This window comes from Tachysurus fulvidraco, chromosome 12 (genome assembly GCF_022655615.1).
Source record: "Tachysurus fulvidraco isolate hzauxx_2018 chromosome 12, HZAU_PFXX_2.0, whole genome shotgun sequence".
In the NCBI taxonomy this organism is placed as follows: Eukaryota; Metazoa; Chordata; class Actinopteri; order Siluriformes; family Bagridae; genus Tachysurus; species Tachysurus fulvidraco.
This window is the reverse complement of record NC_062529.1, coordinates 11,431,303-11,458,434: the sequence shown is the minus strand read 5'-3', so window position 1 is coordinate 11,458,434 and position 27,132 is coordinate 11,431,303. Positions and strand designations below refer to the sequence as shown.

The following is a 27,132-nucleotide window of genomic DNA, read 5'->3' as shown; positions in this document are numbered from 1 at the left end:
TTTTCATTTTAAGCAGAAAATTTCCTCTGGCCATTCACCATAAAGCAGAAACACTTTCTAATTATTAGTAATGGAACACACCTGCATTAATGGCACAATGTTGGTCAAGCACTGCCAAGGTAAAAAGTTCTTTATTTCAAACAGATACATGTAAAATAATTATAACTTCAATATTTAAAAAATTAGATACTTTAGGAAATTTGTTCCATCACTGGGTAGACACAGCATCCAGAAAATTGCATTTAGATATTTTGATTAAACATTAATCCACACAATTACTAAGACCATACCACCAATACTACAAATAAATCAGTCAACATTTCCTCCAAAGTTAAAATGAGTGTTCATTACTTATTAGGAGAAACATTAAAACATTTCATTAAAAAAAAAAAAAATTAAAGTAAGTTCATAAAAACCCACATTATCCATCTTTTTTCCTTTTCTGTAGTTGGTATAGACTTTCAGTTGACAATCTGGACAGGAAACAGGATACAGAACAAATCCTTATTGGAGTCGTCTTTAAGTTCCCACTTCACAACCAGTCTTATCTTTAGGAAAGAAAAAGAAAAGTCCAGTCACAAGTTTACCATTGTGGGTTTGCCAGATAAAATTCTGTTCTGATTGTTAAGTGTGTAGAGCTACTGGTTCTGATCAACATGAGTAATACTGATAGTGTAAAACTTACACAGGGGTACTCTGATTTAACAGGAAGCTGGGTGAGATAACTATAAGTCTTTTGTTTCTGAAGAGGGCATTGGATTCCAGACTTGCAGCCATCATCATTAGGGATTGGAAAGGGAACAGGGACACCAGCAATCATGCCATGGACCACAGCTTTGCTTGTCTGACTGTCAACCTCTGAAAATTAGGCACATAATCAAAGGTTTTTTTGAGTGCTTTTTCATTTGTGGCAATAGTTTACGGAAGGCCCACATTTATTTTTTATTCATATTTAAATTTATTATTTATAGTTTTAAATGATCAGATTGTACATGATAATGACCATGGAAAAGCAGTACAAGTGTATTACCGCTAACGAAGGTCACATTTACACCATAGGACTGTCCCTTGTGAAGCTGACATGGCTGAGACGGGCAAGGTATAATATCAACCTCAATCACTTTTCCAACAGATGAGCCTAGATTGCAGAAATGGTTAAAGGAACAAAAAACAAAACAAAACAATGACTCAAACAGCTGTGAAATGATAAATGACTGACTCACACCATGACTAAATGTGTCAGACATGTTCAAAAGGTTATTGCACAGCCCGATTCATGCTGCACAGTGAAAACAGTATAATGTGATGAGGGAGCTCACTGTGGTGCTTCCTAAACGATTAATAGAAGAAATACTAACTCATCATTAAAAGTGATCATTAAAATCACGGAAACATTTTAAATCATTACATTTACAAACGTTTCTCTCAAAACACCGTTATAAGTACACAAGTGTACTTATAACAGTGAAAATGAATAATAAAATTAAATAATAAAGGCTGCAGCAGCTCAATGGTTGGCTACAAAAAAAAAGTTGTAATAACACTTAAAAACTAAAATTCTTAAATTCAAATCATTCTGCAAACTGCACAAAAAGACACTTTCAAAAATAAAAGTGAAAACAATTCTGTGTAACATCATATAAAAACATGCTTTGTTATATATTTCAGAATGATAAAGCATTCCTGTTTGCACTGCTGCTTGCTTTCGGATTTATATTTATTCTTGGCATATTAACCAGAGTGACTTACAGAAGTGATCGAAGCTTCAGTCAGTAAATAAAACGCAACCTATTACTTGTTCACTGGGTTCTAGACTAAGATGATGACTAATATTAGACTTAGGAGTTAGAATACCCATTCTCTCATTAAGGGAAAGGTTTTATAGATAATAGACATTATTACTCACCACAGTCAACAAACTTCACAGGCTCTGCACTTGAGAAGCCCAGCAGCAGTGAGAGAGACAAGGCAGACAGAACAAAACGCAAAGCCATCGCACAGGTGAGTCTTCACTACCTGTTACACAGAAAACACTGATCCTTTTAATACTTCCCCCTTTCACAAACATCCCCAAATGAACTCTGACCTAAATCTGGATCTACACACACCACGGTCCCATTCAGACACGTGAGAGACGCGACACAAAACTTTAACAAAACTAACTAAACTTTAAACTTTCACAATGCTACCAAACACCACCCAAATACACTGACCAAGCTAGTTACCTCTTATTAAACAACTGCGATTTATTTGCCTTGAATTATATTCATAATGTAAAAAAATCAAACAAACAGATAAGCAGTGATTTCAGAGCTGTTAATACACACCACGTCTGTCTAGACCTCCAGTCGCTCCCAGTTCCTTTAATCACAAGACTGTTCGGAGTTCTTTTATGTCATAACCACGCGGTAGTGACGCGCTTAACTCGTGATTAGTTTGACAGCGCTTTCAGCCAATCACAGACGCATTTCTCAAATCATCCGACCAATAGAATTGCTAACATTGACGAGGTGAGAGGCTGTCACCTGCCACCTCGTGGCCAAATATTCTAAAATCCAATATTTTAAATGTGCCGTTTAAATATAAGCTCTGTTTAGTCAGAAATTAAGGCTCAGAAATTTACTGATTTAATTATAATGTAATAAATAACGCCATTGTATATAATATACGTTACCTAAATGTTTCGATCATTTTAAAAGGCTTTAAAGGAAAGGGGTTTTATACAAATACCTGGCAACCCCTTTAGTCGTTGCTATGTTATGGAAGATGTCACTTGCTAGTGCGTTGGTGCTACGCGCGTTGAAAACAAGAGCATGGAGCGCTATAAAGTAGGTTTACTACTGTTACTTAATGGGAAGTTTGTAAAGTTGACCTGAGAGAAAATTAATTAAATAAATAAAATAAAAACGAGCCGCTGTAAGTGTGCGGTTTGCTAGCATGCTGCTGCTAATGGATGCTAATTACTTTAGCATCACCAGAGTCAAGGGCTGATAAAAACAAAAGCTTCTAATAAAGACATTGGTTCATATCATGCAACAGAAAAAAGCTGGTTTGACTGATAAATATCTTACACCGATCCTCAGGCATTACATTCACACTCATTAGTGTGTAGTTGACTAACAGCTGTTTTTGTTTTGCAGTGTGTCTTCAGTAGGACTGAGATCTCGGCAGACACGTTATGAGTCGCCTCTTGTCCCCTCACTGTGTTGCAGCAGCAGCAGCTCATCACAGGGACAGCAGGTCTTTTCCTCCTCCACCAGTTCCTCTGAGCATAAAGTACATCTTAGTGATGCATGTGTCAAGGTTTGTAAATCCTCACATTCGTTTATGATAGATTAGCATCAAAGTGTGTCAAGCTTGTATTTGTGAAATGTCTATTTAGGTGTGTTTTACAGACATTCAGGTTGTGCCACAGTTAATAAATAAATGTTAATAAATAAATGTTTGGAAATCCTTTCAGTGAGTCATGCAGATCAACTCTAATGAATGCATGAACTCTTTTGACTACCACATAGCTCATTGCAGGCTTTTTCATCCTCAAAACTAATGAAAGTTGTTTGTCTTTGCCTGTTTATTTGTCTTCGTTAACTGTTTCTTTTCTGGTCCGAATTGCAGTGGGTTCAAAGTCTATACTGAGATCTTTAATGGCATATGGGTTGGTAAAACACACTGGATGGGAGTTCATTGCAGGGCACAATATACACACACATTCACACCTAGAGGCAATGAGACAACAGATCCGGCAGGATTTATTTCACTAATTCCATTCAATAAGTGAAACTTGTATATTATATTCATTCATTACACACAGACTGATATATTTCAAATGTTTATTTCTTTTCATTTTGATGATTATAAAATTAGAATATTACTTAAGACCAATACAAAGAAAGGAGGAAGCATGAAGTGCTCTAAAAACTTTGTGGTATATGGCTGTGATTCCTTGAACCTCAGAAAACACAGTGGACCAACACCAGAAGATGACATGGCACCCCAAACCATCACCGACTGTGGAAACTTTACACTGGACCTCAATGTGGATTGTGTGCCTCTCCTCTCTTCCTCCAGACTCTGGGTCCCTGATTTCCAAAGGAAATCCAAAATTTACTTTCATCAGAGAACATAACTTTGCAGCAGTCCAGTCCTTTTTGTCTTTAGCCCAGGCGAGATGCTTCTGACGCTGTCTTTGCACTTCATGCTTCATGCTGCTGACCAACTTTATGGATATGCAGATTTTATTTTCCAACAGGACTTGGCACCTGCACACAGTGCCAAAGCTACCAGTACCTGATTTAAGGACCATGGGATCCCTGTTCTTAATTGGCCAGCAAACTCGCCTGACCTTAACCCCATAGAAAATCTATTTCATATTGTGAAGAGGAAGATGTGATATGCCAGACCCAACAATGCAGAAGAGCTGAAGGTCACTATCAGAGAAACCTGGGCTCTTATAAGACCTGAGCAGTGCCACAGACTGATCGACTCCATGCCACGCCGCATTGCTGCAGTAATTCAGGCAAAAAGGGCCCCAACTAAGTATTGAGTGCTGTACAGGCTCATACTTTTCATCTTCATACTTTTCAGTTGGCCCAGATTTCTAAAAATCCTTTCTTTGTATTGGTCTTAAGTAATATTCTAATTTTCTGAGATACTGAAATTGGGATTTTCCTTAGTTGTCAGTTATAATCATCAAAATTAAAAGAAATAAACATTTGAAATATATCAGTCTGTGTGTAATGAATGAATATAATATACAAGTTTCACTTTTTGAATGGAATTAGTGAAATAAATCAACTTTTTGATGATATTCTAATTATTGACCAGCACCTGTACATTTGGAAAAAACCCCAAAACAAAACATGATACGGGTTAATGGTTTAGTTAATGCAGTGAAACCATCATTTAGGGAAGTGCGACAGGAAGGTTGAACTTTATTTTACATGACTTTACTAGACTGAGACATAGACTATGTGCAGTTATCTTTAAATGTTTACTACCACTGGACTGGGAAACGAAAACAAAGCAGAAAAGCATAGTAAACCCGAACTTTTGCCCCTTAGGTGAGCTTTAAACTAACTTTTGTCATGAAAATAACATATTTACTTGTAACTCAAAATCTCGGCTAGCTTTTCAGAACCAGAATCAGACTCGGGTACTGTAGGGTCTACATGTACAGGAATTTGTCTTGGGATGGTGCATAGTAATTATAGAGTAGAAGCATAAATATAGGAAACAAAGGTTATAAATAAATAAATAAAAATGTATACCTCTGCATATGAATATTGTTGTTCTAAAGGTTTAACTCAGGCACACTGGTGTAATCATGGCTGTGCCAGCATGAGGTATGTATATAACAAAGCTATGCATAATGTTTACTATGGAGTGTGTTTTGTGTGCAGAAGCTGAGTGAAATCATGCAGAAGGGAGAATATCTGAGGATACTGGTAGAGGGTGGTGGTTGTTCTGGGTTCCAGTACAAGTTTTCTGTGGAGACTGTCAAAAATGAAGATGACAGGTAACACAATCATGCATTCAGGCAGACTTTCTTAGCTGATAACACAGTTGTCATGAATGTGTGCATTGATATAGTAAGAAGCGCTTAAATAAATATTCTAATTCATTGCGTGTGTGTGTGTGTGAGATAATACAGGCAGGCATGTCCCCAGGTTTCTTCTTACTACTGAGAAATAAAAAGGAAAAGCTTGTTTCTTTGAAACTCTCTTTTAATGAAAGTTTGTTTAGTTGTTTACTTTGGTCTATGAAAGTTTCTTTGCCAAACAAATGAGTCAGTGGACTTAGGTGTGAGCAAATCTCTGACCAAAAACACTTAAAGTTTTGTGATGTCAATGTAGAATCAGACAAACATCAACAGCACATCATAAATGAAAAGTTAATTTATTTTTTATTTAACTGAAGGATTCATGTTCTTTATTTACAGAGTTAAAGTTTGTTTGTTCAGTTTTTTGTTACCGCAGTGCAGTGCTTACAGATTAGATTAAGAAATGTGACTGTGTCTATAACTAAAGGAAGTTGTAATTGATATATACAGTAGGTTAGAAATGTTTTGTAGCTAATTTTGTCTGACTTTTCATCATCAGTTAGTCCGACATCCGTGAGGAATTATTGGGCAAATAATTAAAAATGCAGACTGTAGCGTATCTCTGTGTTTCTGTTAAATCTGTATTTTCACCTGCAGTAGGAATAAAATGCTAAGGCTTTGACATCTGTCTCTGTATCTGTGTGTCTGTACCCCTGCAGGGTTTTTGAGCAGAACGGCGTTGGTGTGATTGTAGATGAGGAGAGTCTGGAGTTTGTTAAAGGAGCAACGCTTGACTTTTGTCAGGAGCTCATCCGCTCCTCCTTTCAGGTTCTCAGGAACCCACAGGCAGAACATGGCTGCTCTTGTGGCAGCTCTTTCTCTGTCAAAGTCTGAAACGTTCCTGTATCACAAATATTTTAGCAGTAACACTCAATCCCAGTTCCCCATTTTTGTTTCTCCAGTGATGAAGGAAGTACAAAGAGTTAAATCAGGTGTGTTAGAGGACGCAGGCCACATGCACAGAAATAAGTCAGAATAGAGAACCAGTAACATCCTCATTGTATCTGTAAACAAGCCACACTTTAATGGGTCCGTTTAGTTGTTACAAACACACCCACATACAGTAAGTGAATAGAAACAAACAGTACAAAATATTGTCATTTTATGATGTGAGGCTACAGTCATAAAACACATGGATTCTGAATATGGGAAAGCACTAAAATATCTGCAAATTGTACATACAGACTGTAAATAAGATATAAGAATAAAATAAAGATTTGTGCAACATTTTTCAGAATATCTTTGCATTTTTAATATAATTTTTTAAAATGTATTCATGTTGTGTTTACAGCTGACTATTATTATGGACTTTCAGCTTTCTTTCCTTTTCTTTCCACATTTTCGTGTGTGTGTGTGTGCACATGTGCTCTACTATGAAGGCTGCTTTTGGTACTGGAGACTTATCAGTAGCCAGTGTAACTGTATTAATACTGGTTGAATATGACATTTCTTTGAAATATATTCATGCACGCATACCCAAAAACATGACTTGCTTGTAATTAACATTTACAATGATGATACTGTAGTTTCACTGATGACTAAAGTCATTTCATCCCCATCTTTAATTCCTTCACCCATGATAATGAGAGATCAGTGATTTCCTGAGCCGTCCTGCGCAGCAGCTCTAGACATCAGTGGTTTGAAGTCACAGTAGACTGAGAGGTTTGTTTTTAGCAGCTGATAACATCCCTGATTAGTTCTGAGTAAATTCTTTGGATTCCATCTCCCATCTTTGATTAGATCACAGCGACAGCAGCTCCATGTTGTTTTGCTTTGTTTACTGCATTGTAGGTGAGAATTTCAGCTGATTGGACTGATCTAATTTCCCCTAAAATGTTATGTACAAAAGCATCGATCACACAATTCATTATACACTCCTTTTTTTAATCAAATTTGACTTTTAAGAAAACATTTCACAAAAATATACAAAAAATGCCTTTACAATTGATATTTACATTAATATCAGAAAATCAAAATATGCACTGAACACATCTTGCACTATTAATCGGTATGACAACAAATAAAATATAAAACATTTTGCATGTTATAATCTCCATTTACTTTTATGTTTTTCTTGAGTTGGAACATTCCTATTCAGTAATAATCAATCTGTTCATGGAAGAAACAAATTCTTCGTTCCTTAACGTGATAAATGACCTTTAGCAGCACAATGAGTAATGATTTTTATATGATGCAACACGGCATCAACACCCATCCTCCATTCCCCTTTATTTCCTTTTTTTTTAAAGACTGAACAAGAATCATCTTTCCTTTAAAAATTTGTTCTCAGACACAAAATACAAAGCCTACATTTCTTACACACACACACACACACACACACACACACACACACACACACACACACACACCATGGTTAATTCTGAAGCTAAAGATGCTAAGGTTTGGAATGTCACCTACATGTGCAGGGAGGATCTGAGGTTCTGATGAGTGAATAACATGTTCAGGGATGACAGTAAAGACCACTGGAAAACCACAGTGAGCAGGTCAAGTGTACAGTGCATAGTATGCTTTGGCATGCTGACATCCAAGAATATAACATCTGTGTTACATTCAGGGAGAAGGCCACTAGAGTTCTGACTGTTAATGAAAAGATTCCAGACTCAAGAACAAATACATCAAGATATGGTAAGCACATAAAAACAAGTGTGATCAGATATAAAGGAAACTTTTAAACCAAGAGGTACAACATATCATAAAAAAGACAGCTTTAAGGCTAATCCTGTTTTGCTTGCTACACATTGGTTTGTCATTTGATTGAAAGAAACTCTTACACACTTCAAGGAACAAATGATGCAGACATACCACAAGTAAATAAAAAAACAACATTTTATCTTCATCCCAGGGATGGTGTGAAACACAAGGCAGGGCATACAGGTACACAGAGGAGATTTCAGACATCAAATTAAATTCTCTTTTTCACCATCAATCAGACTGAGCAGACAATACAGTGTGGTTCAGGCAGGTGTGAAGGTGGGAATGGAGGCTTGTTCAGATACATGCACCTGGTTTCTTTAAACATCGGAAACCGACGACCATCAAGAGCATCTGTCCTGGATGCTCATCCTCCTCCCTTTTCCTCTGGGTTTATAGTGGCATGGCATGTGTCAGTGAGGAACATGGACACACCTCCACACAAACAAACTGTTTAAGAAACAGAAAATTGGACAAGTTAGAAATGAAATGCTTACAAACCATAACATGAAGCAAAATCATCTGTTCAACACCATGTGTCAAATCAGACTTTTTTTTACTCAACCAAAATAGAACCAAAATGTAATGATATATTTAAAGTGATATTTTTTTTGTTCTGTGTAAGACACATTCCTGTGTTTACATACAGCATGTTAAAGAGATTCTGATTCTTCTTCTCATTTCTAATGTAATCTGACTAAGAAACAATGGGTGGTTTTACAGGTCAGTTTCCTTCCTGATCACAAGGCTCTCTTGACCAAAAGGCAGAAGTGAAATGTCTGGAGTCAACATGAACTAAAACCATAAACACATAAATATCAATGTCACTAAGCACCTCCTATCGTCACCTCCAGCGCTGACGACGAACCGATCCCCACTGGTAAAGCGGATGTTGGTCACATGGGCTGAGTGGCCTAGAAATCGCTTGTGTTTGGCCTGAGGAAACACAGGGGGTTCTGTTAAGAAGCGTCTTTTTCACATTGCTTAGTGTTTAGAATGGTGATGCAGCATGCTACAGAAACCTGAGCATCTAAAATGGCCTGCTATTCAAAATCAAGTATTCAGATAATCAGGACTACTTGGCAATAGATCAAAAATGTAAAGGTCTTGTGTGGAGCAGTAGTACGACATAAAAATCAGGGAAGTAGTTTCATATTTCACGATTCTTGCTCCACTGGAGACACAATTACTCTGAAATTATTCATAATTCATGAGCATGGTAAGAGGACTCTGACCATATTGTACAGTATGTTGTTTTCTTTAATGTAATTGTAAAATTGTAGTAGTCAAGTAGTATTTTTCATCTGAACTAGACAATAATTTACAAGAAAAAAAATTGCCGAACATTTAATTGTATTGTCAAAGTATTTGGTTACTGGCAGCACTCCATATTATCATAGCCATTTTTACATTTGTAACAACAAATTATTTTAATATATGTTTAAAAAAAATGTACTTACAAATTTCTCTGGAGCTGGAAAGTCGAACAGCTTTACCATTCCAAAGTCATCACCTGTGACTACATTGAGGCCGGAATGGGAAACACAGGCGCATGTTACATCAGCTTTATCTGTGTTGCGGGACCAGATTCCCACCACCTCATCCCCCAGAACACTGCACACACACACACACACACACACACACACACACACACACACACACACACACACACACACACACACACACACAGACAAAAAACCAAACAGCAGCAAGTGTTACTGTAGGAAAATCGTTCCAGTCATCATAATGTGAACTGAAAGTACAAGCCCAAAGGTGAAGCCTGAATTAATGTCTACTGTTCACATTTTATAATATAAAAGTATAAATAAGGCAGCAGTTATTTGATAACTGAAATGAGAGCACTGCAGTGTTTTGAGTTACCTTGTCCAGGTAGCCCAGGTGATTCTGTCTATGACTGTCTGCTCTGTGACCTGCTTTCCAGAAGGCACTTCATAAACCAGCCGTTTATAAGCACCAGTGGACAACTACGGCAAACAGGAAAAAGAATATATGGTAAAGAGGGGTGTGTAGGTTCTGTTTTTTCTATGGCAGAATTATTTACAAAGCAGATGAGACATCCAGTAATGTCTGTTGTGAGTAGGGAGTATAAAAAATATATGAATCCACCATTGCAATTATCATAGCAAAAACAAATGTGTACAAACACACAAGGGTGTACCTGTATGTAATAGCTATCAGCAGAAAAGTCCATCTGGATGACAAAGCTCGGGATATCTCTGCAGCAGTTAATGCGGTTCAGCTGAGGTCCCAAGGTCAGGTCGTAGAAATCTACAGCATTCTCATTTGAGCCAACAGCAAGGTAGCGTGAATCAGGACTGAACCTGTTTAGGGAACACAGCAAGCTGTAGTCACCTGATTTACATAGCTCAGCCACTTACACCAACTTTGCTTCAAAGATGCAATGAGAAAAAAAATTGTGTACAAGGCAAGCTACAAATCAACAAAAAAATGAATAGAAATTAGCTTTCATAAATAAATCTACTAAGATCACTCAGGATATAAATTTAGGCATAAACATGTAAAACACTAACCTGCCAAATAACATTAATGGCAGGAAAGATTTTTTTTTTTATTCAAGAACTTAATTTGTTTAATTTAATTTTTGTTGACTCTGATTTTCCACAGCAGCTCACGTGTTCTCCTCACAACAATCTTATGTGACAGCTTTGTTTCTGAGTATTAATGAAGCCTCATATTTATAACATGAAAGACAAGAGAGAATTAAACATTTTCTTTTCATGCATGTACAATTCACATAACATCATTAGAAACTGTAACGACAAGTACAATAATGGTCAGTGTATCCTGAAGTGCAAATGTCTCTACTGTTTTAAAAGAGCTCAAGTCTAACCTGATATCCTGGATGGCAGTGCGGCGATCTCTCTTTTTGCCCCAGATCTTCAGGGACGTCACAAGGAGGATAATGAACTCTCCATTCTTCATGCCGATTGCCACCATATCACCGTCAGGACTATAGCTGACAGTGCGTGCAGCATGACCTAGGTTCACCTTATTCAGCATCTTCTGTTTTGGCCCAAAGAGCACAACACTATTAGTGTTATCAGATATTTAACACACTGACAGTTTGCTGAATTCGACTCAGTATCTAAAGTAAACACTTTAATGGTGTGTGTGACTGTTTGACTGTATACATGACTATCTGAAGTTGTTACCCTCTCAGGAATGTCCCAGAGGCGTACTGTGCCGTCCTCAGCAGCAGAGAGAAAGACGTCTCGGGTAGGGTGAGCTCCCAGTCCCCAGATGGGGCCGTCCATGTGGCCATTCACCAGGATGTTACATGCTGCATTCTTCTCCCCTACTTCAATGATCTCTGCATTCCGTGTGCCCACGAGGATTTTACCCTAAACAAGACAACAGATCAACTAATTATTAATGAAGGGCAATGGTAGAACATATTTTTTGAATCTCTATTCAACATATGTTCATAATGGTTTGAGAGTAAATATTTATGTATTAATTGAAAAGCACCAACACGTACTCAAGGCCTGTAAAACACCATTTGACCAGAAATCTGAACACAAGACACTCTCCTCATCATGACTTTCACACTGGTAGCTCAGTCTCTACCACAATGATAGAATTGTATAAATATTGGCTAATACCAAGAAAAATCTGGTACAAATTTGGCACATTTTTCTGTGTTTGCAGTTATGTACTTTACACTAACAAGTTATAAGGTAAAATCTCTCACATTCCCCAGAGTTCCTGAAAACTTTTACAAAACTAATGCTGCTACAAATAAATCTTTTGCCTGTTTTTATCCTGTAGCAGATATCATGCTCTGTAGTACCTTGCCTCTGCAGACAGAGCGCACACAGTCAATAAGCTGACCAGTCTCCAGTCTGAAAGCTCTGCAGCGCTTTAGCTCCTGATCCCACAATTTCAGTGCACCACCTTCTTTAGACCTGTAGGTGGCAGTGCACACACACACACACACACACACACACACACACACACACACACACACACACACACACACACACACACACACACACACACACACACACACACAGTCTTGCTATACAGAAAATTACTAGGTTACAGGGTTTTCATAATTAAGAATAATCACAACACCTATAAGTCCTATGTATCTAATAACAATACAATCTCAACTGGCTCTTTACTTGCACACTGTAAGAGCATTGCAAATGTGCTGTGAAAGTTGACTCACGGTCGTTCCTTGCCACCTGTGACGATGAGGCCATCTCGCAGTGTGGTGTACATGGTGAAGACGGGACCAGTGTGTGCCTTGGCCACAATTCGTACTAGAATGTGTTCCTTCCATACACAAACATCTCCACTAATGGTACCTGTAAATGTCAAGTTATTCTGAAAAGAAAACAAATCTGCACTAATCTAGTGACCTCTAAGCAAGAGAGAACAGTAAAAGCAAGGCATTTCTCATTATGATTAATTTTCTGGCAATTTCAGCAATGTACACAATAATATTTATATAAAATAATCTTTCATTGTTTAACAGCTAATACATTACTACATTTTCTAGAATGTTCTAGTCGACTCCATTCATTTATTCTACTTCAGCCAACTAGAGACAGAATCCTTACCACAATAATACAGAAATAATCATGTTTAACAGAGTACAGAATCTGTTTAGTTTGAGGCTCCTGCTGAAGCCTCTTCTTTAATTAACAGCAAACAAACCCATTACAGCAGACGTTGAGTAAAACCTGTGTGTAAGAATAATGAGATACTTACAGCTCCGAATGCCACAGAGAGCATGGTCTGCATGCGGGCATCCTCGATTGTGCTGAGTACTCCTTTCTTGCTGAGCAGAGCCCGGCCGGCGAGCGACCAGAAGCGCACATGCTTTATGCCCACAGACACAAACTGAGTGTCAGAGTCTGGCCGAAACTCAGCTACAAAGATCCGCTGTGTGTGGCCAGAGTGACTGGCCACTTTGGCACCTTGGGAACAATAGAAGAATAGAGTGTAAAGGCAGACAGAGTGGAGCAGAACAGAGAGAATCAGAGTCGACTTACCTTCCTGCCATTTCCAGATGGTGATTGTGTGCTCGGGGTCCAGGCCGACAGAGAGGAGCAGCTTGCCAGTAGCACTGAAGCTGACTGAGCAGATGCCCCGGGAGTGATAGCTGCGCAGCACAGACAGAGTCTGCTTATTCATGGCATCCCACACATGGATGGAAGGTGATGTGGCTGAGGAGCAGGCATAAAATTTGAGTTTAGTGCTTCGGTCTATATTTTTTAACAATTAGAATAACTCAGTAAACCTTAATATATAGAATATACACAGAGGTGAATGTCACGTAAACTTGAAGCTCAGCAAGAGCTTATTGTACTATTGTACTAACTCCAACATTAAAATATTGTACTATTGTACTAAGTTGTTTCTATATTTTACATTATAATTACAAAAATACAGTATAATAACTTACTTAACTATATAGTCATTTCAAAATAAAGTACAGCATAAAATACACAGCTCCTAATGTTAGTAATGACATTGTGTTTACATACATACGTGTAATTTAGTTTGTGTGATTAACTTACATTCAGCAGAAATGGCAGATTTAGCCTCATAATACTGAGGTCATAATATGTGATACATTGATAAGACAGTGCATGTCTTAGCTTTAAATCTTTTAATGAATACATATTTTGGGCAATATTTGTAAATACTGGAAACCAGCAAGTTTATCTGGAGTAAATGGACATAGAGTCAGTAGAGGGCAGTGTTCTAGAGGAAATCAGCACAAGTCCAATCCTGCACTAGATACATAATCTTCTCTCATGCATTACACCAAAGAATCATGTATCCAACTTCATAGTCAAACACAGTGGTGCAATATAATGATGTTTCATCACCGATTTCTGTCAGCGTAAGAAATGTTTGCTGGCTACGAGTTGATGGCACTAAACGACAGCATGATGAAGGTGCATAATGACACTGTCACAGATTTACTCTTTACTAATATAGCAACTACAGCACTGCCTAACTGGAGCTCCAGAACAGGTTTAAAACAAAATGTCTTACCTGACATATCACCAGCATCACCTGCAAAAATGTCAAAGTGTTAATGAAAATACGTAACAGGCCAAACAGATATAAACCTTTTCTCAGAAACTTGTTTCTCTTACACAAAGTAATACATTAAAATTGCTTATTGCTGTAGTGTAATAGTCATTATAGTTAGAAACACTAAAGTTTCAAACAATACCTAAGATAATCATACAAGCAGGCAGGAAAAAAGCTAAATTATTGTTTTTACAATTTAGTCAGCACAGTTTAAGACCATTCTGGAATCAGCAAAACCTGGCAGAGAGAATGACATGTCATTGATGTGTAAAAGTTCCAGGGTAAAAGTCAGTGACATTATCCTGGATAATAAAGGACAGTCTCACAAACATACCTACTTGGCCAGTTGCCACCACGTTGGGGAACTTGGGGTGTTGATTAATGGTGAGGCACAAAATGTCATCACTGTGTTCCACATAGAAACTCTGGCATGCTAAAGGAAACACACACAGCACATCCTACATTGCACTCAAAAATCCCATCTGCAGATCCCTTAGCTCACTTTACCTAGGACCTCTTTTAAGAACATACCTGTTGTTAAGTTAAGGACGATTCCAACTGAAGCCGTGTGGTAGATGATATCCGCCCCCTCGTTTAGGTAATGCACGTTGTTCCGGCAGTCGTTGCCCCGGTAACCAAACACCAGTTCCAGCACCAGGTCCTGCGTTAAGAGTCAAATACGGGTTAGAGTCAGAGGTCATCTCCATGGAAATGGCAGAGAGGTTAAAAGAGTCCACTTGCAGGATGGGAGAGGACAGGCGGAGAATAAACGAACTGCAATTGAATTAAGGAAGGTTAACAAGATGAGTGAGGATAATGGCTCTTCCTCAGGGCTGTGTATCTGGATACCACATCTCACACATCAAACAGGCCACTCAGTGTTTGTGACAACCATGTCTGTGAACCTTTAGAATATTCTTAATAGAGGACATTCTATAAAAAGATCTAAAATATGACTATAAGATCAAAATGAATATTAAATTGTATAAGTATAATTATATGATAAAGACTGCTGCTTGATTTCTGCACTATTAATTTCTTCAAATCTACCCAGTTTCAATTTAGTATATTTTGAAAGATATGTTGCTTTGCATGACATTTACCTCAATGGGCCTTTTCTTCTTGCCCACATTGTTGGTTTGCAGTTTCTCTGGTACTGGTAAAGCCCTGCTTACTGGGGGTCTGTGCCCAAAATCAAGCACAAGTTCAAAAAGTTATATGTATTCCTAGCAGACAATGGTTCTAAAAAATTATCTGAAGGATGTTAAGAACATATGGATTTACCAGAGGATATTATCTGGCAATTATCATTTAGTTTAGATACGTCACAAATATCCTAAGAATTTAGAATGATCATGTGACTGGTGCTGAGTGAGATGGACGAGGCTTACCTTGAGCCCCTTCATGGAAGCATTGACAGAGAAAAGCAACGTGTTAGAACTACTGTCTCTTATTTAGCTGTCAGTCAATTGCACAAGAATAAAAAGAACCCAACATTTCTACACAGAACAAAATTCACAACACAGAGCCTAAGCACCTATAAACTTAAGCAATTTTTTTAGTGACAGCTGTGATTATATAAAGCCAGAAGCATGTGCTCTGAAACACAATAGCTCAGAGCTGGCAATACAAGACGCATAACATACCCTGAAAAATGAAATTATTTATACCTCAAATAAGATTATGCCGCATGTGGAGCCGTGATTAGGGCTGACGTTCACAAAAGTCTTTTTGGGATTATCAGAAGTCAAATTTGTTCAAAGTACCAGAAGAAAAACAGCCAACACTGAGTCTCGTCTATTCAACAGCGAAAGTAAAATCCCTTGCTGCTAATGCATATAAACCCAGGTAACTGCTTGCACTTATTTAGATGTAAAAGGAAAAGCAGGTCTAAATAAAAAAAATAAAAAATAAAATTCACAGACATCCACAATATTCACAGCGCACAACTGAAACATTTGTTTTTTTCTAACAGCAGCACTTAGTTCTTCTTACCTGACTACCCCCTGTCTTCATGTGGTGACAGGAAAGAGTGCAAAGTAGAGACAGACATAGAAGTGAGGACGAGAGGAAGAGAAAGATACCAGGATGCTAGATTACTCAAAGACAAGGAAATCCCAAAGAAACACTAGTCTTGGTCATAAAAATGTCTTTCTGTGACAAAACATCCTTTAATTAAAGTCATCAAAACAAGTGATCAATACTCTGATGTGTCATCAGCTTTCTCTTTTTCAAAGGATAAGGAGTGATATTGAAATATTATCTGTTCTCAGCCAAATGTCAAAAAACGACCACATTATTTAGTGCAATCACTGAAGAATTTTATACTGCTTCTGGTCACTGTTGTTTGGGGAATCTGACAGCAGAGGAAACTGATGTGCAGTAAAATCACCTCTGAACATGAACTCTTAATGAGAGAAATCGATGTTTATTGAATTCCTTGGGTTTAATCGTAGCACAGCTAGTGGTCTGTACGTGATTTAAAGTAATCTTGATAGAGTTCAGAGTCTTTCTATCATACACCAGCGGTGGTGTATGAGTGTGAGCTAAACATACAACACAAGAATCCAAAGAACACAGGACATTAATAATTAAATATAACTGCTATTATCTAAAAATAAATAACAATAAGGTCTTATGAATTTTTATAGAATAATATCAGGCAAAGTGTCAGGTTTGTTGGATGCACTGATTAAAGTGTAGAGTGTTTTTCTTAGTATTTTACGGTATTTTAATTAGATTAGATATGTATAGATATAGATATGATTAGATATGTATAATATTATTGTACACAGGTAATTTATGTTCTTGAGAAAAAGCTGCACTTGCTACAGAAATCTGGAGAGTAGAAAATTAAAACGGGTACATATCAGAGTTGTGTACACATCTTTATCCCTGCACTATGTAACTATGTAATACTTATAAATGATAATTTATTCATGTGGTAGCAGTACAATGCATAAAATCAGGTCTTCAAGTAAAGTTAATATCAAACATCAGAATGGGGAAAATATGCTCTTGATGAATGTGGCACATGTTGATGGAAGATTGGCTGGTTTACGTATTTCAGAAACTGCTGATCTCCTGGGATTTTCATGCAAAACATTATCTCTACAAATAAATAAAATAAATAAATACTGAGAAGCACTTCTGTGGCTGGAAAAGCCTTGTTGGTGAAAGAAGTTAGAGGAAAATAGAGGCAGAATGGTTCAAGCTGACAGGAAGTCTACAGTAATTTAAACATTCACACTTTGTAACCACAGTGAGCAGAAAAGCATTTCAGAATGCACTCGTCCTGACCACAATGGCTTCTACACCTGTCAGCTTAGAGACTGGAAACATTGCCTGGTCTTGGCATTGCACTTCTGCCACATGACTGATCAGGTAATTGAATGGAAAAAAAACAGGTGTTCCTGATAAAGTGGCTTGTGTGTGTATGAAGAAATATTAGTAAAGAGGAAAACTTGATTCAATAGTGTTGTTGTATAGTATATTATATACAACGTAACTCTCCTGGCATACCTTTCATCTGCTGAAGGCTCTTTTTGCTGTAAATGCGGCTTGACCCCTGCCATGGGTCTCATATTGGTAGATAAGGCCTTGATTACATAGTTGATCTCATTCTCTCGAGTCACATCACTATCGTAGCCTGCAAGGAGCCAAAAGGAAGCGAAAAGAAGATGAGATGACCGTTCGCCAAACATGCCAGAACACAGTCTTTTAACTGAAAGAATCAAATAGTGGTTTGAAATGTGCTCCAATCATTTTGAAGTTTAGAACGTTAATCGGCAATATGGCGTGATCTTTTGAGCACTCTGTATGGAACATGTTTTGAAAACAAAAATAAAGAGGATAATTTTCAAATTAGATCTATAATAACTATATGTTCTTTCTAGCTATAGAACATCTATATAATATAATTCAGTGTGTTTCTCTCACCCCCATCATCCTCACTCTCGATATCAGATTCTTCACTATCGCACTGGCGCACATCTCGACAACCCTCAGTGTTGTGGCTCCAAATCATTAGAGAGGTGTCAGCTCCACCCACCGTCACCAGCAGAGAATCATCATGTGTCCAGCGTACATTGGTTACATGGGTGCTGTGGGCCACATATCGCTTGAACTTCGCATGTTTTCCCTGATTAATATTAGAGAACATTTATCATAACTAAGTGATCATCAGGGAAGTACAAATAAAACACATCAAGAGGTTTTCAACAGAAACAAAACGGTTGCTAGATAATTTCAACCATGAACATTAACTGATCCATACAAAACTACATTTTAGCACGAATGATTCTTACCTTAACAGGATACCTGAAAAGCTTTACATATCCAAGGTCATCTCCTGTTGCCAGCACCTGTCTGTCGTTGCTAAGACATGCTGTGGTTACCTCGGTAACCTCGCTAACCACTGGCCAGATGCCCTCACATGAGCTCCCCAACACACATGTCCATGTGCTCCACTCAATCTTCTCCACCTGGATATAGACACAGCACACAGCATGTCGTTCAAAATCACAAGCAAGCATGGTAAGTTCCTGTGATAAAGCAACAGTGAACTTAAGTGCAGCCCAATTCCTTGTCTCCAAATTTAGACCCATATAAAATGTGGGCCATGTTCTTGCCCTTATGAGTGCCCTTACCCCATTTAGACCTAGGATAAGAGCAAGTTACAGTAACCACAACAATACTTCGAGCGTCCCTTACCTCTACGGCAGGAATGGTTTGCTTCTTCCCACGAGGGGCCTCAAAAAATAGCTGCTCCTTAGTTGCAGTGTTGACCTGCAAAAGCTTCCCTGGTGAAAGAAGGCACAGTTTTCATAAAGGCTTACAACACAAAGCCTACATAGGAGTTCTTTTGAGGAGCAAATTACAAAAAAGCAAGCAAACAAAAAAGTTATACAAAGAATAAACAGTGCAGTCTAAGCTTGCTGTGTTTATGATATTCAGCAACACCGGCCTAGACTATATTATTTGTTTTTTATGTGTATAACATTTATTTATGTCCAATAGTTCTTCTTACCTCTTTTGTCCCAGTCCAAGTGAGTGATGTAGTTCATGGAGCCTTTGCATACACCCACTCTCTTGCTGCTCATCACATTGTATATATCCACAAAGGTGTCACCTGAGGCTACAGCCAAATATTTCCCTGCACCTATTTCAAGTGAACGCATTTATCAGCTCTAATTCATTCCCAATACCAAGCTAACATTCACTAATCAATGTCTTAACAAATTATGTGATAGAGCAATTGTAACATGCATCATGTTATACAGTATATATCAAACAAATAACTGTCAAATTTCTCATCCTATATAATACAGACAAAGTGAAAACTTTTTTTCTTTGCAAACCTGAGCTAGTCTTATTTTGAACTTTTTCGCTTTTGTATGTCTTGCATTCTGACAGAATCTCTATTTTCAAATTTAAACCCTGACAGACACTATTTGTGGCTCAACTCAGAATAGACTCACTACTCAGTGTGATGTGTCTGGATTTATGCCGGCTCCAGCGTGCTGACTTACCAGGAGAAAAGCGGATATCAGAGATGATGTCCTTGCGATAGTGGAATGACACCAAGTCTTCCAGAGTGTCTGCATTAACAATGAGGAAGCTGCCATCATTTAGCCCTACTGCCAGAGCCTTGCCATCCGGGGAGAAACAGCAGCAGCGACCACCTGCAGTTAAACAAACACCGTCACTACATGCTAATCACCATTTTCCAGCTTTAAGTACTAACATCAGTAATGGATTTTTCAATTGTTTGAGGCTTTGGACTCTTTATCTACCCTTTAGATTATGGAAAAGCCAAATAAATTCAGGCTTATCTAATTCTACATAGACAGTCTGAGAATGCTCAATTTTTAAACTGCTTTGTTCATTTCTACTTCTATATAGTGTAGCATAAAATTCATGCCACTGATTACTGAGGAAATTTCTTTTGCCATAGAAAATTAAGCGTTTCCAGTAATCAATAGGCATTTTAAGATTTTTGATGTGTTTACGTCATAATTTTGGTTACATTCAAACATCAGGCTTACTAAAGTACTCATGATACATATGAATTTAAACTGTTGCAGTGCAGTTTAGATAATTGTAGATAAAGGAAAGCCCCAGCCTACCTTTCTTGAGTTTGCGTACAGCAAGCATGCAGTGGCTGGGTGATAGATCCCATATACGCAGGGTCTTGTCATCACTCACAGTGGCACACATCGGCAGGTGAGGGTGGGAGGCCAAACCCCAGACTTCTCCCTCCATATGACCCTGGCCAACCATAACAAGTAACACATTTCAGTGCAGTGAACACACACCATGATTAACGCCCTTATATAAGGCACTCTCTCACTGCAATAGTTAGTGCTGCGTTACTAAAAATCACTGCAGCATATCGATCACAGTTGCATGTTAGAGAGACAGTTCAGAGCGATGCGCTCTCTAGTATATAGCAGTGAGGTATTACAATACCTTACGCTATCCAGGCAAAAAGAAGTGGCTTAGTATGGACGAAATATAACACATCAAGTCTGAATACACTCACTCACTCATTTTCTACCGCTTATCTGAACTACCTCGGGTCACGGGGAGCCTGTGCCTATCTCAGGCGTCTTTGGGCATCAAGGCAGGATAAACCCTGGACGGAGTGCCAACCCATCACAGGGCACACACACTCTCATTCACTCACACACTACGGACAATTTTCCAGAGATGCCAATCAACCATGCATGTCTTTGGACTGGGGGAGGGAACCGGAGTACCCGGAGGAAACCCCCGAGGCACGGGGAGAACACACAAGGCGAAGGCGGGAATCGGACCACGAACCTGGAGGTGTGAGGCGAACGTGCTACCCACTAAGCCACCGTGCCCCCTAATCTGAATACATAACCAAGTTAAACTAGCATTGAAAGCCATTTTTTTCTCTTCTTGATGAATAAAATCAAATTCATCAAAGGATGATGCTAGGAGGCTGTGATTGATTTGCTGAGTAAAACAAAAGTGTTACACTGCAGTAATCATTTTAATAAAAAAAATACCTACCCAGGTGTATGCCATATTTTCTTGTTAAAAATGGAAGCCAAAATTAGCACTGTTCAGAAGGTACAAAATTTAGGACCTAACCACAGAAGCACCTGCCTGCCCCAGCTTAGTTTTTATGTCAAAACCTAAATAACACTAACAAAATCTAGCACAATGTTAAAAATTACTCTAGGCTTGTACTGTACAGAACATACTCCTTGTTCATTTTATTAATACAGTAACTCATTCAGAAATTCCTTCTATTAATATAGTCTGTATAAAGGAGATATATTCAGTCTATCAGGACAGTACATGACTTAGATAGTCGAAGCCCAGGTTTATTCACTCACTGAGCATTTTATTTGGAACACTCTAATAATACTGCTCTCAAAACAGCTTCAATTCTTTATGCTATGCATTTGACAAGATGCTGAAACTTTCCTTTGAGATTCTGGTCCATTCCTGCAGATTTTTCTGGGTCACATTCATGTTGTGAATCTCTTATTCTAACGCATCCCAAAGATCTTCTAGTGGATAAGAAAACAGTGACTGAAGAGAACAGTGAACTCTGAGTCATGTTCATGAAAACTTTTGTTTTGTGTCATGGTGCATTATCTGGCAGGAAGGAGCCATTTGAAGATGGTAAACTGTGTTCATGAAGAGATGCACACTGTTAACAACGATATTAAAATAAGCTGTATTGTTAACGCCTCAATGTTCACTGTGTTCAGTGATGCATTTCACTTCACAACAATTGCACAGAGTGGTTATCCAAGTTACTGTAGCCTTTCTGTTGGCTTTTGCTGTTGATCTCTGCCATTAACCAAGCTTTACCTTCTGCAGAATTGCTGCTCGTTGGATGTTTATTCTGTATTGCACAATTCAAAGTAAACTCTAGAGACTGTTGTGTATGAAAATCCCATCAGATCAACAGTTAAAGAAATACTTAACTCAGCCATTGTGGTATTGCTCCAACAACCATGCCATGGTCAAAGTTACAGAGATCACATTATTTCCCCATTCTGATAGTCGATATGAACATTACCCACATTTTAGGCATTGCACTGCTGCCACATGATTTACAGATTATATAATTACATAAATGAGTAGGTGTATAATCAAGTGCATAATATGTGTATTTGACATGGAGAGTAAAATCTCAGAAAGACCCTGTGAAGTTTAGCAAAGAGAAAGTCTTTTAAAGAAAGTGTAAAATGTGTAAGTGTTATGTTAGAGTGAAGTATGTTAATGTTTATGACTTGTATCCCATGCAGGAAAATTAACTAAAAAAGGCCCAAAGCTTTTCACTTACCTCCCTACTGCATCAACATGATACATATGCTTTCATTTAATTTCAAAATAACTTTAGCAAAAAAGTGTTTTTTCGGAAACTGTTCTCTGTTTTTGGCACTGTGAATTCTACAATACATCAGTAGTCCAAACTCTACAGTTCCCTGACACACATTTAACACCTAACAGTGCATGCAATTTATCACCCTGATTTAGTTCAATCATGCTATCTGATGTGTACTACTTTATGCTGTAGTGCTGTAAATGAATCTTGTACTAATTAATTCACTAATTAATCTTGCATTAGTTCTAGTAATAACTTTAGCTACTGGAATTATCTAATACACATGACAAAAATCTTAATGTATTTATATGTCCTAAAACTTATATGTCCTAACAAATCATAGATGAGCATCAGCAATGGTTATTGAGGCTGCATAATAAAGAAAATTACATTTACATGGCAGATCCAGAGCAACTTACATTTAATTCATTTATATAAACTGAGCAAATGAATGTTAACGGCCTTGTTCAGTGGCATCTTCGTAGACCTGGGTTTCAAAATCACAACCTTCTGAGCAGTAGTCCAACACTTTCACCACTGAGCTACAACTTGCTTTTAATATTGCAAAAATGATTATGCAAAACAAACAAAACTAAATAAATGCACAAACAAAAAAATCAATCAATAGACATCAAAATAATCATAAGCACAAATTAAAAGATGTGCTAGTTTGGAGAAATAGTGAGAGGCTATTGCTCTGTACCTGTACCAAGAGGGTAATAGGCCCTGTTTTGTCCACCTCCAGAATCTCTCCATTCTTTGTTCCTACAAGTATGTGTCCATGTCCCAGAGATATGGCACGAATGGAGGGATTGTCTTCCAATAATAATCCTACACAGAGAGGATTCTTCATATCAGGCCACATAAAAGATTTTTTTAGGCTATGTGGTTTACTGCATGAAAATGTATTATGAATCGGACATACTCACCTTTGGACCCTGGAGCAAGCAGAGATCTCTTGATAGCATACGTCTTCAGGCACCTCTCAAATGTGTCATCCCACAGAGCGACTATCCCATCTTTCCCACCAGTCGCAAACCCCTATGTGTAGAAAACATGTCATCTCCTGTACTGTATGTTGTTTTCAGTAAAGCTTTTGTGAAGATTATGCCATTTCAGCTGTGATTATCAAAATTCATTCAGTCAATTCTCTTACACATTTTCTCAAGTACCTTTTCTAGCGCATGCATGCTGAAGACTGGTCCGTCGTGAGCTTTGACCGTCTTCATTAGGAACATGTCCTTCCAGATGCAGATGTCTCCGGTGCATGTCCCAGAGAACACCATCTCCTCTGTCCAGCCATATACTGCGCACATCATGGTCTCAGTTTTCCCTATGTTGCCCTTCTTCCCAATTAGACCTCCACCTTTGAAAGTATAGCAGCATGCTCAAAATATTGTGTGTACAGATTATATATTACAAATTGTAATATAGTAAAGATCTTCATTGTTTAGTCTTACCTGCTTTATGCCAGAACTTCATGTGTTTCACCCCAGCAGTAATGAGCTTATCAGGCATATATGGGTTAATTTTAACAACAAATATCTTGTCCTTGCTTCCCCTGTAAAAAAAAAAAAAAAAAATAGAGAAAAGACATGTCACACGATCACTCGGACAAAAAAGATTGGGCACATATCTTCACATGCAATTGTCAGTTTCGAAATAAGTCTCAGAATAAAGCTGCTCTCTGTCATAACAGAGAAGTGTAAAAGTTCATGGGAGCCATAGCCTGGCTGTAATTGAGCTGTCTGCTGTGCCATTTTCACTGTCTAAATCCCAGCCACCAAGACAGCCATGTGGAGCTGAGATAATAGAGGCTGCTGTCTCACTCCCCACATTAGGCCCTGTTGCAGAGCGAGCTGAGCAATGAGCAGCGGCTACACTGTCAAAGCCTATTTACATCCACCTGCCTCTCAGCCTTCACCATAGCCCTGTGGTGTAGCCAAGTCTGAGAGCTGAGCTACTGGGATACAAAAAAATTGTTCCTCAAAGTTGTTGAGGAAGAGCAAAAAAATTCTGTACCTTGTATATGTCATTACATCATATTCATAATATACACAATTAGCATCAAAACATTTACTATTAATAGATTCATCACATGGAAACAATTCTTATTGAAACTGCAGCATAGATGCAATTTTCAGGAGCAAAGAAAAAGACAGCAGCATCTGATGGGTTAATTACACTTTTGACTGACCAATAATTAAAAGGCTGTGACTGTTGAGTGTGTTATGACAGGAGGATTTGAAGGGTTATTTCTTGGTTTACTGGCTCATGAATAAGCATCGAGTCTCAGCTCTCCACATTCATCATGCAAAATAGAGCAGCAACGTACACCATCATGTCTGGCTGAGACAGAATGGGCTATACAGGAATGGAGCAAAAAATAATATTTACTGGGAATGTAACTTTAACATACTGGAATGTGTGACAGTATGTTCATGGAAAATAATTTGGTTTCCCTAATGTAGATTCGATAAAAATCCACTTTTCATAAAAATAAGGTCATAAACCTCAGCATACACTACATGATGAAATCAAAATGGATTTTAAAAATGCAGAGCAGTTTTTTGCACTTAGACTCAGACTTTTTTAAAAACAGATTTTCAACAACAACAAAAAAAATCCCCCTCAAATATTCACACAGACTCTGTAAGTCTAAGCGCAATACCATAACCTCACAAACAAACAGCTGAATATACTGCAGCCTGAAGGACATGTGTGTTTGATCATATACACACAGGAAGCATACTAATTAAGTTAGCAACTCATGATTGTTATTCTCAGAGCTCTGTGCTCCTAATGAGAAAAGGTGGCTAACCGGAAAGCCGAGAGTTTCTCTCCTTTCCTCCAGTCCCAAAGCACGATGGTGTGATTGTCATCCAGTCCCACTGAGGCCAATCGCTTTCCGTCCGCTAAAGACAGACAAACGGACACATACAATGTCAGCAGTGATAGTAAGAGTAACACAACAGTGAATATACAGTTATATAATATATGTCTTGTAATGAATGTAACAAGATGTCACCACAAATAAATGATGACAGTGAGTAAAGCCGTGAATGAATTTGCATCGTTTGGTATTTAGTCACACACATATTTAAAATGTGCAGCATACAGTATTACACATGGAGCACATGACTTAAGAAAATGATGTACATGAAGCTTAAATTCTTTTTCAGCCCAGACTTTCTCTACCTCCCATGCTTGTCTCTCATGCAGAGTCTGCTGCTATTTACAGCTAGCAGAATGACAGGCAAGAGACAGAGAACTCACAGGCATACAGCATTACTGAGAGTCTCTGTAGCATATCTGCTGTTCATCAGTAAAAGTCTTATTATTTTACAGCTGAAATAACTCACTGAATCGGTTACATATTTAGAAGTCATACACTTATTAGATGGAATCAGAAACAGGTTTAAGTACTTACGTCCTTAAATTAGAATCTAAAAGACAAATCTAGTAATTAAAGATGATTTAGTGAATCCCTGCAATATGTAAGGTTATTGTCACAGTACCTGAGAAGTCAAGTGCACACACCCCAAACTGGTGGAATCCTCTGAGAACAGACAGAGGCTTCAAAAACTCTGATTCCCAGACGTGTATAGAAGAATCTCTGCCCACCTGTTCAAAAATGTATGCAAATGTATAAGTAAAAAAAATGGACATCGATTGGATGGACAATTCAACTCGGGTGTTTCAAATGACCAAACATTAGAAATAATTAGCTTATGCCTTACTGTGGTATTATTTTGTGATTTAATTAGACATTTGAACCAATCCAGCTACATGAGCATACCTGGCCTGTAGCTACATAATCTTTGATGGGGTGGATGGAGAGACAGAGGATGTCATCGTCATGGCCCAGGTAGAAACGTTGTGTGTTCTGCTGTCTGTTATACACCACCCCCACGGCAGCAACATGGTACACAATCTCCCCGGTCTGAGTGTAAAACAGGTTACTCCTGCAGTCATAGCCTCGGTAACTGAAATGCAGTCAGACAGGCGACACTGTGATATAACCGTGAGCCAAATAACGAGGGGCAAAACATTGCACAGTGATGGATCACCCTGACACTGCCTAATGGTGAATAGGGTCCACCATTTGTCTGCTACAAAGCATTAATGGTATGAGGATGAATAGGAGCAAGTGTACCCATGTATAAAGTGCAATCTTAGTCCGTTGGCTGGAGGTCTTTCCCTTTTTTTCATAGCTGCCACTCGATGCTTTTCTTTGTACTGCTTTTTAAGTTGAGGTAGATCTTCTTTGTAAACCTGGAATAAAATATTCAAGGCATTAAATCTCTCCATACTTGGGACACAGACAAAGAAAGCTCTGATATAAAAACAT

The 27,132-nt window shown here is 38.1% G+C and overlaps 3 protein-coding genes and 1 long non-coding RNA gene across 9 annotated transcripts in view; 2 read left to right on the top strand and 2 right to left on the bottom strand.

Moving 5' to 3' along the window:
• Positions 1-115: 115 nt before the first annotated feature.
• Positions 116-2,427, bottom strand: LOC113659397 (NPC intracellular cholesterol transporter 2). Of its 2 annotated transcripts, none has more exons than XM_027172135.2 (5): positions 2,328-2,427; positions 1,907-2,016; positions 1,031-1,138; positions 686-858; positions 116-548 (listed from the first exon to the last, which is right to left on the bottom strand). In XM_027172135.2, exons 2-5 carry the CDS (start codon positions 1,992-1,994, stop codon positions 462-464), a joined length of 456 nt encoding a protein of 151 aa, XP_027027936.1. In that variant the 5' UTR covers positions 1,995-2,016; positions 2,328-2,427; the 3' UTR covers positions 116-461. The 2 variants fall into 2 exon arrangements, with proteins under 2 accessions (XP_027027936.1, XP_027027938.1); XM_027172137.2 differs by having other exon boundaries at positions 2,226-2,373.
• A 144-nt stretch (positions 2,428-2,571) lies between these two features.
• On the top strand, positions 2,572-6,828 carry isca2 (iron-sulfur cluster assembly 2). The gene is made up of 4 exons (XM_027172134.2): positions 2,572-2,828; positions 3,141-3,303; positions 5,400-5,515; positions 6,259-6,828. The coding sequence occupies exons 1-4, from the start codon at positions 2,755-2,757 to the stop codon at positions 6,431-6,433; spliced, it is 528 nt and encodes a 175-aa protein (XP_027027935.1). The 5' UTR covers positions 2,572-2,754; the 3' UTR covers positions 6,434-6,828.
• A 634-nt stretch (positions 6,829-7,462) lies between these two features.
• eml5 (EMAP like 5) overlaps positions 7,463-27,132 on the bottom strand; it is a 42,425-nt gene continuing 22,755 nt past the window's right edge. For 3 of the 5 annotated variants that reach the window (XM_027172128.2, XM_027172129.2, XM_027172130.2), the window contains 32 exons: positions 26,938-27,056; positions 26,581-26,767; positions 26,300-26,405; positions 25,603-25,696; positions 24,242-24,342; positions 23,954-24,147; positions 23,711-23,822; positions 23,485-23,612; positions 20,536-20,677; positions 19,939-20,091; positions 19,437-19,568; positions 19,121-19,209; positions 18,715-18,891; positions 18,347-18,548; positions 17,930-18,056; positions 16,403-16,417; positions 15,799-15,807; positions 15,511-15,589; positions 14,939-15,068; positions 14,742-14,840; positions 14,366-14,386; positions 13,354-13,527; positions 13,070-13,278; positions 12,525-12,682; positions 12,144-12,258; positions 11,506-11,694; positions 11,184-11,356; positions 10,491-10,653; positions 10,193-10,296; positions 9,772-9,925; positions 9,147-9,247; positions 7,463-8,761 (listed from right to left, as the gene is read on the bottom strand). In XM_027172128.2, coding sequence (XP_027027929.1) covers positions 8,725-8,761; positions 9,147-9,247; positions 9,772-9,925; positions 10,193-10,296; positions 10,491-10,653; positions 11,184-11,356; positions 11,506-11,694; positions 12,144-12,258; positions 12,525-12,682; positions 13,070-13,278; positions 13,354-13,527; positions 14,366-14,386; positions 14,742-14,840; positions 14,939-15,068; positions 15,511-15,589; positions 15,799-15,807; positions 16,403-16,417; positions 17,930-18,056; positions 18,347-18,548; positions 18,715-18,891; positions 19,121-19,209; positions 19,437-19,568; positions 19,939-20,091; positions 20,536-20,677; positions 23,485-23,612; positions 23,711-23,822; positions 23,954-24,147; positions 24,242-24,342; positions 25,603-25,696; positions 26,300-26,405; positions 26,581-26,767; positions 26,938-27,056 — 3,993 coding nt within the window. In that variant the 3' untranslated portion in view covers positions 7,463-8,724. Of the gene's footprint in view, positions 8,762-9,146; positions 9,248-9,771; positions 9,926-10,192; positions 10,297-10,490; positions 10,654-11,183; positions 11,357-11,505; positions 11,695-12,143; positions 12,259-12,524; positions 12,683-13,069; positions 13,279-13,353; positions 13,528-14,365; positions 14,387-14,741; positions 14,841-14,938; positions 15,069-15,510; positions 15,590-15,798; positions 15,808-16,402; positions 16,418-17,929; positions 18,057-18,346; positions 18,549-18,714; positions 18,892-19,120; positions 19,210-19,436; positions 19,569-19,938; positions 20,092-20,535; positions 20,678-23,484; positions 23,613-23,710; positions 23,823-23,953; positions 24,148-24,241; positions 24,343-25,602; positions 25,697-26,299; positions 26,406-26,580; positions 26,768-26,937; positions 27,057-27,132 lie in introns of those variants that run through there. The other 2 variants (XM_047821730.1, XR_003444632.2) reach the window with 2 other exon arrangements.
• On the top strand, positions 9,940-11,651 carry LOC125146054. The gene is made up of 3 exons (XR_007144560.1): positions 9,940-10,324; positions 11,170-11,315; positions 11,514-11,651. It is a non-coding gene; the product is annotated as an uncharacterized LOC125146054 (long non-coding RNA).

Coding starts and splice junctions, on each gene's coding strand:
- LOC113659397 (XM_027172135.2), bottom strand. CDS start 1,994: ATGGCTTTGCGTTTTGTTCTGTCTGCCTTGTCTCTCTCACTGCTGCTG. Junction 859..1,030: donor AAATGTGACCTTCGTTAGCG/GTAATACACTTG, acceptor CCTAATTTTCAG/AGGTTGACAGTCAGACAAGC. Junction 549..685: donor TTAAATCAGAGTACCCCTGT/GTAAGTTTTACA, acceptor TCTTTCCTAAAG/ATAAGACTGGTTGTGAAGTG.
- isca2 (XM_027172134.2), top strand. CDS start 2,755: ATGTTATGGAAGATGTCACTTGCTAGTGCGTTGGTGCTACGCGCGTTG. Junction 3,304..5,399: donor TTAGTGATGCATGTGTCAAG/GTTTGTAAATCC, acceptor TTTTGTGTGCAG/AAGCTGAGTGAAATCATGCA. Junction 5,516..6,258: donor GTCAAAAATGAAGATGACAG/GTAACACAATCA, acceptor GTACCCCTGCAG/GGTTTTTGAGCAGAACGGCG.